The 10,398-nt window shown below is 40.3% G+C and overlaps 1 protein-coding gene across 1 annotated transcript; it reads right to left on the bottom strand.

Moving 5' to 3' along the window:
• Positions 1–2,028: 2,028 nt before the first annotated feature.
• ABHD15 (abhydrolase domain containing 15) lies at positions 2,029–7,469 on the bottom strand. The gene is made up of 2 exons (XM_077299420.1): positions 6,483–7,469; positions 2,029–2,613 (listed from the first exon to the last, which is right to left on the bottom strand). The coding sequence occupies exons 1-2, from the start codon at positions 7,337–7,339 to the stop codon at positions 2,088–2,090; spliced, it is 1,383 nt and encodes a 460-aa protein (XP_077155535.1). The 5' UTR covers positions 7,340–7,469; the 3' UTR covers positions 2,029–2,087.
• Between the last annotated feature and the right edge of the window lie 2,929 nt (positions 7,470–10,398).

Here is a 10,398-nt window from a genome sequence, read left to right as displayed (position 1 = left end):
GACAGGGATTTGATGTGGTGGTCCTTCATCCACACATTTATTGATCTAGCTGTGTGGCATGACACATTGTCCTGCTGGAAAAACCAGTCCTCAGAGTTGGGGAACATTGCCTGAGCAGAAGGAATCAACTGTTTTTCCAGGATAACCTTGTATGCGGCTTGACTCATACATCCTTCACAAAGAACAACTTGCCCAATTCCAGCCTTGCTGAAGCATCCCCAGATCAACACATGGTCGTCTAATGGTTAGACGGAGACCTGGAGAGGCGTACAAGCCAGTGTCTTGCAGCCACTGTGAAATTTGGTGGAGGATCGGTGATGATCTGGGGATGCTTCAGCAAGGCTGGAATTAGGCAGGTTGTTCTTTGCGAAGGACGTATGAATCAAGCCGCATACAAGGTTATCCAGGAAAAAAGAAAAATCAGACAAAATGAATATTTTGTTGTGGTCTGTTAATTTTTGCTGGAGCTGTATATATACACAGAGTACAGATGAGTCAATACAAGACAAGGAAGCAAATTCTTATTATAACGGTGTTCAGCATTGAAGGATCACCTATGAAAAACAAATACAGAGATAAAAATGAAGGGCAGAGCAGGACAGATGTTAATAATACACCTGTATAAACCTGGTTGCAAGTGTAACTAATAACAGATGTCTCTCTCCAGTCTGGTCCCCTGACTAAGCTATTAGGGAAACATCCATTGGGTGGGTGAACAAATTCCAGTTTTGCTTTTCTTACTTTCATTACATTATATTATCATATACAGTGGCATGTAAAAGTTTGGGCACCCCCTGATTAAAATTACTGTTATTGTATTTGTAATTTTTTTTTGTATTTTCAAAATTCCAAAATGGAAAATGGGCCGATGCATGTGTTTGAGCACACTGCATGGTTACTACTACCTAGTTGCACCCCCTTTTGTAAGTATCATACTGTAGCTTGTAAATGTTTTTTGTAGCCAGACAAGAGTCTTTCAACTCATGTTTGAGGGATTTCCATCCATTCTTCCCTGGAAAATTCTTCCAGTACTGTGACATTCCTGAGTCATCTGGTATACACTGATATTATGAGGTCTAGCCACAGATGCTCAGATCGAGGACTGTGAGGGCCATTGTAAAGCCTTTAGAAGTAGTCTATTGTGGATTTTTACATGTGTTTAGGATCATTATTTATTTGAAGAAGCCATCCTCTTTTCAACTTCATCTATTTTACAAATGGTGTTATATTTGTATCAAGAATTTTTTTATATTTCATTAAATCCATTCTTCCCTCTATCCGTGAAATGTTCCCTAAGCATGATTGATCTACGCCCATGCTTAATGGTTGGCAAGATGTTCTTTCCCTAAAATTTGGCGCCCTTTTTTCTCCTTGCGTACCTTTGTTCATTGTGACTAAAGAGTTTTATTTTAACCTCATTGGTCCACAGGACTTGTTTTCAAAATGCATCAGGCTTGTTTAGATGTTCTTTTGCATACTTCTGACACTGAATTTTATGGTGACGCAGGAGAGGTTTTCTTCTGATGACTTTTACATGAAGACCATATTTGTGCAGGTGTCTCTGATATTACAATGTACCATAACTCCAGAGTCTGCTAAATCTTTCTGAAGATCTTTTGCAGACAAGCGAGGATTCTGATTTGCCTCTCTAGCAATCTTACGAGCAGCTCTCACTGAAATATTGCTTAGTCTCCCAGACTTTATCTTGACCTACACTGTTCCTGTTAACTGCCATTTCTTAATTTCATTTCGAACTGAGGAATGGGCAATTTGAAAGCGCTTTGTCTTATAACTTTCTGCTTTGTGTGCCTCCACCATTTTCATTTTCTGAGTGCTAGGCAGCTGCTTAGAAGAAACTATGGCTGCTGTTTTTTGGCACAAGGTTAGAGAAGGCTGGGTTTTTATAAAGCTGGGAATTTTGGATCACCTGGCCTTTCCTAACGATGATAGTGAACAAGCCATAATCTTAACAGGCTTATTAAGGTCTAACACCTTGGTCAAAGTTGTGAGTGCACAAATCTCCAAGTGTGCCCATACCTTTGCATCGCCCCATTTTCCTTTAGGTGCCCAGGATGGGACTTCTACTATCATCTGGTGTATGACCGTTTCCAGCTAAAAATTTCTTCCTCCAGATCTTTATAAATAGCAGTTTCTCGTCTTTGTAGTGTAGGCCTCCTATTTCGGGTCATCAAGTTAGAACTTCTGTGTCTTGTGAACCACTTTTTCTTCTCTTCTGTACGGAAAAATTCTGTTATGGATCTAAAATAGTCCAATGTAACTTCATGACTCCAAGCTCCAGGTGATTCTGTAAGGAACCCACAGTGACCTCCATAATGTGTTAATAGAAGTAAAAAGTAAGGATTGGTTCTGAAAAGTTCAATGGGGAGTGTAGTCTGTGGTGGTCCTCGAATAGGGTCATCCATGCTACAGATGCATAGCACAGGGACTGCAACTTCATCCACGTCACGTAGGGGTTCATTGCGCTCCCAGTAGGTGTCCCAGCTTACTTTCCTATTTTCACACTGGCAATGTAATGTCTCATGAAGTTCCTGTAGAGAATTACTTCTAAATAGTTTCTCAGTGGACACAACTTCTACCAAAGCTGAGAAATATCTGCAATGGAGAACACAACACCTTAGTGGAATTTCATATAAAAATGCAAAGAAAAAATGTCATTACTGAACAAAGAGTGATCTTATAAGTTGCTTTCTGAACTCATTTTTTGTGTGACCCACTATACTGTATATTAGTTTTATTTTAAAACATAACTACAAAAGCCTTAAGATACAACCTCTGTAAAATGAAAAATGTCATGACAAAAAAAAATTGTTTTACTTATTGATGGTCAGAACCTATTATAATTATGGTGTTAAATGTGAGAACCCCACAAAAAAAAAAAAACTTGTATAGCTCTGGGATTCTGATGGTTTATTTCCATATCATATACACTTTTATTGTATTTCTTAAAGGGTTATTATCAAGTTCTTAAATTGATTACATTATTTAAACAGCATGAAAATAAGCAAGTTAGTATTTGACTTGCTTCATTCTCCTGCTGTAAGAGCTAGAGCTTTATATTTTATAGTGTAGAGCTGGTTTCCATGGAGCTTGGTAAGCAGACACTGGCCAAGTGTGTGTGTAGTAGTGACATTCCAGGAGAGGGGTTAACTCTTAACATCCCAGACAGCTCTCTCCAACCCATTGACTTGATCAGCAGTTGGCTAATCACCCCCACTATCATCTTCTGAAGAGATGCAGTTATAAATCAGCAAGTTTCAGAAAATGTCTGCTATCTCGGCTTTCTGCTCACTGTGAAACCTGTGTTTGTTCAAATGCCCTGTTATATCTATAATTACGATAACAGTGTAAACTCAGAGCAAATTGCTGATGGCTGAATGTCTAACAGCAGAACTTGTGCTACTAATACTACAGTTCTGCTACTCACCAAAGCTGTCACTTATGGATGAGGCCCGGCATGCCAGAAATCAGGAAGTAAGGAAGCTAGGGAGGCTACATTGGTCTGAAATACTCAAGAGACAGCTTAAAATTACCATTTAATTCAATTATAGAAATGTATTGCTGTATTTATAGGATTTTTTTTTTACTTTTATCATTCTGTTGTGTTTATCTCCTACAGACCGGTACGTCTATGATGCAATACCATCAGGAAGGCGTATGATTAGCTACAGATGTAATTAACAGCAGGACAATGACCTCAAACATATATCCAGTCATTAAGAACCGTCTTCGGTAGAAAGAAGAAAAATGAGTCCTGAAAGTGATGATGATGTGCCTACAGAGCCCTGATCTCAGTATCAAATCTGTCTGGAATTAAATGAAGAGACAGAAGGCTTTGCACAAGCGTCATCCACAGAAGATCTGTGGTTAGTTCTCCAAGATGTTTGGAAGAACTTCCCTGTGGAGTTCTTCAAAAACCGTGTGTACTTAGTACAAATGATGCTGTTCTGAAGGCAAAGGAGTCAGAACAAATAGCACCTAATGTCACCTTTAGGCATTTTTTTAGCTGCTTTAATCTAAAGGCTTCATTTTTTTCATGCAATTTACTCCTGAAGGGGCTGCACTACATTTTGTAATGTTCTACCACACTCAGGAGGACTGCAGCCTAACTAAAATTCTGTACCTGCTTCTGATAAACTGGCACTGCGTTCTTATCAATGTCCTGGGTGTTATACCAGTGTTTCTTTCCATCTCAACACATTGGTCAATCAATTGCTATGTGGTCCATATTGAGACATGAGAATTGGCACCCTGCCCCATCAGATGCAACAGCAGTGGGCTTAGCACATTTTACTCAAGATTTTATACTAAAATGACTCGGTGCTAATAGCTGAAGATTATTTGCTCAGAAATTCTAAATAAACCGATGTTACTGTGTGCAGACATTCTACCTTCTTCCTGTCTCCTTGCAAGTATGCTCTGTCATATGTTCTGTCAGGAAGATTAAAGGCTTCATTGAATTTGCATGTAATGGCTTTTCAGTGAGTGCAGGGCTATGTTAACATCTGCATTGGGCTTTTCATTTTTCTTTTACATGATTGAAAAAGAAAAACAAAGTTAATTTCGGGACAGATCTGTCACATAACTTAATCAACAACGCCCAACAGATCCTATTGACTACAACAGGCTCTGTTGGGTTTATGTCATGGTGTCCCTAATACTAGACTACATTATGCAACATTTTTAATAGAATCCAAAACAGATAAAGTATAAAAGCGAACAATGTCAGCATAGGAGGACATTTCTCTCTTTTAAGCTATATTACAAAGTTATTGCTTAAAATCATTGATTTAAAGGCGTTGCATTGCTGAGTCACTTCTAACAGACATGATTCAGGGAAGTCAAGGAGTCTGAAGTAAAGAGCCAGGGGGTATGTCATGAACAGAAGGATGAGGCAAAGGCGTAGTCAGGTCACAGTCCGGTGTCAAAATTCCAAGGTCAGAATGCTCCAAGGCAAAAGGGGTAATACAAACGAGTAGTCAAAAGGCAAATCCAAGGTCTGGCAACAAAGATTAGAATGTTAAAGTTCAGAGCACAGGGAAAACACACCACTGAGCTGAAAGCTATGACTGACAGATCTTGGACTGACAGCTTAGCTAAATAGCTAGCTAATCATCTAGAACAGGGAACACCTGAAGGAAGCTCAGCACCTCCCAATCTCCGATTGGACGGCTGAGCTATCTAACAAAATGCTGACAGCTCAGCACGCCCCTGCACTAGGTTGAATGACTGAGTTGTCATTCACAAAAACTGATAGGGCATCAAAATTGTCACTCACTGCATCCAAGACACACTGAGCGGAGGAATCGTGACAGGCGTATACTCTCAAGTTAGGAAGTTATCCCATAGATAAGGGATAACTTCATGATTGCTGGAGATCCGATCCTTTGGGCCCAACTAATCCCTAGAACTGCCGCTCCATTAATGTTTATGGAAGTGCCAAAGACTAGCCAGGTGCTGTGCTTGGTTATCTCATTCGCTTCCATTAAACGTTATGTAATGGTGTCACAGTGCGCAAGATCAACCACCAATCCATTCACACAGTATTCTTCAGACCCAGTTGTAGGGATCAGTGGGGGGTTCCAGTGTTCAGACCCCCAGCAATCAGGAAGTTATCCCCTCTTCATGGAAAAACCTCCAAACTTAAGAATACTCCTTTATAAGGAAAAAAAAATGAAATTTATATTTTATTGATTTTATAAACCGCTATTTCACCAAATTTTTGCTGTTATTTTTATACCTTGTCAGCAACAAGTGTGATATTTTGCTCCTAAGTATGATCCTTTTCAGGATCTCACCCTTGTTTCCTTGAAACATATTGAAATACAACAAAAAAAAAAATTAAGTTGTTATATTCAGCCACATATCTAAATGTGAATAGAATATAGTAAGAAAAAATCATAACTGCAAAGTGTGAACATGGCTTATGAGAGCTGATACTGCAGAAATAAAAATACTTTGTCTGCAGTAAATAAAACTCCCCCCATATTCTTAGCAGTTAACCTCTCATAATAATCCTAAGCGGTCTTATCCAACTTTTTAAAAACTTTTAAAAATAGTTTTTAAAGAAGAAGTTATATTTGCGTCTCTTTCCCATGAAGATTGAGCAGTGCTGTTCCTGTGCTACTAGATGGTCTTTCTGGTTGACACATGACCACTGCAGCCAATCAGCAGCCTCTCTGGTCATGTGACATACTACTGCCATCATGGCTCCTATCATTGAGCAGTGAAGCCAATAGCACGGCACGTGAATGCTGAAGGCAATTACATTCTGACCTATTGTAAACTAAACAAGAGCTTTAGCAGTGAAGACATGCAGATTTTATTTTAATTTTTTACAAAAACCTCCTTTAAATATTTAAAGGTAGTTCTGAAATGAAAATTGTGTCTCTATTACTGTGTAACATAGTACTAACATAACCCATATGCATATCACATATTAGTCTGTGCTTTGCAATACATACCTGCTAAGAATGACTTTTTGATAAAGCAGCAGAGGCCATTCATAAAACCATGGCAGCCTGGTTTCAAACCACTCCTGGCAGCGGAAAACTGGTGAAATGCAGGACACAGCTGTCATGTAACTGGATGAGCCACATTCTCCCAAATATGAAAGCAGCAATCCAGACCCAAGCCCTTCACTGACAGCAAAGAGCATGGAACTCGGATGCCTAAAACAAATATAATTTACAGCTTCTTTGAGATCTCCAGGTTCCCCAAAATCCTGTAGTCGAAGTGTTGTCAGGGGACAATCATTTTGCCCTCGTCGGTTAAATATGACTGGATAGTAACCTTTGCCTAATGCCAGCAGACAAAAATGCTGAACGTTTCTCGTCAACTTTCCAAAAGGGTTTGGAATTACCAGGAGTAATGGTGGATTATCCGTGATGTTTGTGCCCCTTCTTGTTTTTAGACTTTGTCGTGGTCCCACCACCCAGTCCAAAGCAATGATCCCACCATCTGTGAGCTGTAGATTTTCTCTGGCTAGCTCCAAAAGATTATCCGGTGGAAGGAAGTTTTGAATAAGAGTCTGAAGGTTCGACCAATTACTCCACCACCAACGTTTTGGCTCCAGCACTAAGCGCTGAATATCTTTAAGCAGCCAACGAGCAAGAGCTGATTGTTTGCATATAAGCTGGTATCCTTCTGCAAAAGATACCCAAGAGTCTCTAAAATCATCTCCAAAGCGATCGTCTTCTTCGGTTTCTCCAGTGTGTTCTTGTTTCTGCTTTGTAGACCAAATCTTGACCTTGAAAACAGAACCTATAAGAATACTTATCCCGGACCAGATCACCATCCACACACTTTGCATTGAAAACATAATGACTATGCCCCCTCTGGTGAGGTTGCTGAGCTGCCTCTTCCTGATTAGTTGTCCTTGAACCTTTCATCAACACAAACATTTTTCTACTGCTTTTACTTAGCTAATGTTCTATTTATTCAAGTGCTGGACTCCTGGCTTTGAGGTTTAGTAAAGGTTGAGCTATTATTTTACAAAAGTGTTTGAACAGTGATTCATGTTTGTGTTTAGTTGAAGCTTGCAGCTATAGTGCATCCTCCTTCATGCCAACGATCTGCTGGACTGTGACCTCGGACTAGTAAAGGGCAGGATAATACAATTGTATTTGAGCCGGAAATTCTAAACTAAGTTAATTTATCATATGTGTAATAATATGGCATAAATGTAATATCAAGAGAGAACAGTCGTGAAATCAGTTCTCGGTTGCTAAGATTTCCTGCCTACTCTGACTGGCGGTGGACACCGAGTCAAGCTCCGGACTCTAACAGCTCACAGCCTATCTCAACAGTGGGAGCGCGACATTATTCCCAAAGTGACTGTAACCCGGTTTATTCTGCGCTGTTACCAAGGTCCATCCATTAACCCTCTCAGTACGTAACTGAAGAAGGTCAATTAGAAATGTTTTTTGGTACTACATGATAATAAAAAAATCAAGCCACATGCATCTAAGTTGAGTGCCAGGTTCTTTTACATTTATGTTCTACGATGTGGGAACCTACCTGTGCACCCTATTAGCAGTGCTCACGCTTTATTCTGTAAACACACAGTGACCGTTCCGTGCTGACTGCTGTCACTGACAGCTGAGCAGCACACGAAGAGGTGCAGGGACTCGTGCCATCGGTCCCTGCACTCAGAGGGCTGTGATTAGTCAGTCAATCTGACTGACCGGTCACAGCATGATTGCGCAGGAGGTGCAGAAATATCAGCACCGATCACCACAGGAGCTTGGCGCTGCTAATGGCCGAGCTCCTGCAGTAACAGACGGAGACGGTGCCATGCTTTATACACCACCGATCAGAGTTAAAAAAAAAAAAAAAAAAAGGTAAAAAAGGAAAAAAAATAGTTAAAATGTTTTTAAAAAAATCACGAAGTAATAAAAAAAATTATACCCATAAATAAATGTTTTAATGTGAAAGACAAAAAAGCACACATATTTGGTATAATCGCATACAGAAACAACTCCATCTATAAAACTGTCATGCTAGTCAACCCTTGCTTAATGTGAACGCTGTAAAAGAAAAAAAAGTGGAAAACTGTTTTTTCATCACACTGCTGGAAAAAAGTGGAATATAGCACGATCAAAAAGCAAGCCATGCAGCTCCATCAGTGGAAAAATTAAAACGTTACAGCTCTCACAATATAGCTATGCAAAAACGATATTTTAGTAATAAAATGGTTTGTGTAAAAGCAGCAAAACATAAAAAAAATTATAAAACTGCGGTATCGCTGTAATCATACTGACATGAAGAATAAAGCTGCCTTATCACTTTTACCACATGGTGAACGGCAACAAAGAACACCCCAAAAAACCTGAGTTGCTGTTTTTTGTTAATTCTGCCTCCCAAAAATCAGAATGGAAAGCAATAAAAAAATGTCATGTGCCCGAAAATAGTTCCAATAAAAAAGTCAACTTGTCTCGCAAGAAACAAACTCTCACATAACAGAAATATAGGAAATTATAACTTGCTTTTGTAAAAAAAAATAAAAAGCATCTTTTATTTTGTGACAGCAGCCAAGCATAAAAAAACCTCCATATAAATCTGGTATCGCTGTAATCGCACCTACCCGAATAATAAAGTCACCTTATGAATTATGGTATACTGCTCCAGGAATAGCGTAAACAAAAATCCAGTTGTTCACCTGCTGTTGATTTGTTCAGTCTGTCTCCCAAAGATCGCAGTAAGGTTTGTTTCATCTTAATCTGCGCTGAGTGCTTACATTGAGGTTTCTGTGTAAATCTCTGGAACATTGTGGACGCCATCTGGCCTATGATCCGGCCGTGCCCGTCTTTTTAGGAATGCATAGAAGCGTTATCGGCCACAGTTTTGTGCACCTTTGAAAAGGTCACTGCTGAACAGAGGCCCTGACAGAGTCCAGAGTAACTCTGCTGCTTCATTAGGGAATGGATCCCTCTGAGTTTAATCTGACTCGTGTTTTGTAGATTTAGATGGAAACCCTGATTTAAATGCTCTGTGTAGAGCACAGGATAAATGTGATCCAAAATGTTCTGTACCCCAAAATGCTACCAATAAAACCTTCTACTCAACTCATGAAAAACAAGACCCCTCTCAGGTTCATCATCTGTTAACAGAAATATAAGGGGTGTCCACATTACTGGTAGCACAAAGACTCTAGAAAAGTGATGTGGCTCCCACCAAAAGAAATCTTGCAAAATCTGCGCTCCAAAATCCAAATGCCCCTCCTCTTGAGCCCCACAGTGTACCTAATCTGCAGTTAGTGTCCACATGTTTGGCATTACTGTAGTGATGAGAGCTTGCTTAATTTACGGGGTATGTGCAGCGCCCCAGAGTCCTGGTCGTTGCAGTACTGATGCTCCGCTGCTAAGGGGAGTGATGGTACGTCTGATGGCACTGAAGGAGTTCACCTGACCAGGTATCACAGACACCAATACACTTCATAGTCTGGCCTCCAGGGGGAGCTAAGGGTGCTATGTATTAGGCCACTCCTCACAATCTGGTAAAACGGGGTTAGATAGAAAGTTGGGACAGAAGCTGACTGGGTTGGAACCAGGCAACATCCTGTGGCAGAGGGTGTTGCAGGGGAAGATTCAAGGGGGTCCCTGTCAGGGGTGGGATCCTGACAGAGGCCTAGCGAAAAGAAAAGAACGTTAAGGAACCGCGCCTGCACTACATCGCGGCGGTATCTCAAGAAAGGACAAGAAGCGAGGTTTATTGTGGAGAGTGAGAAACGAGATCAAAGCAAAAAGGAGATAACACCAGTAGGAGTCGTGCTGTAAGATCGAGGCAACATCCTACTGAGGCGCGTAGCCGGTGGCCAGAACGCCGAGGAAGTATTAGGCTCCAAGCAATACTTCAAACAGAGGCAGGACAGTTAATTTT

This window comes from Ranitomeya variabilis, chromosome 3, assembly GCF_051348905.1.
Source record: "Ranitomeya variabilis isolate aRanVar5 chromosome 3, aRanVar5.hap1, whole genome shotgun sequence".
Classification (NCBI taxonomy): domain Eukaryota; kingdom Metazoa; phylum Chordata; class Amphibia; order Anura; family Dendrobatidae; genus Ranitomeya; species Ranitomeya variabilis.
This window is presented reverse-complemented; position numbering and strand designations above follow the sequence as displayed.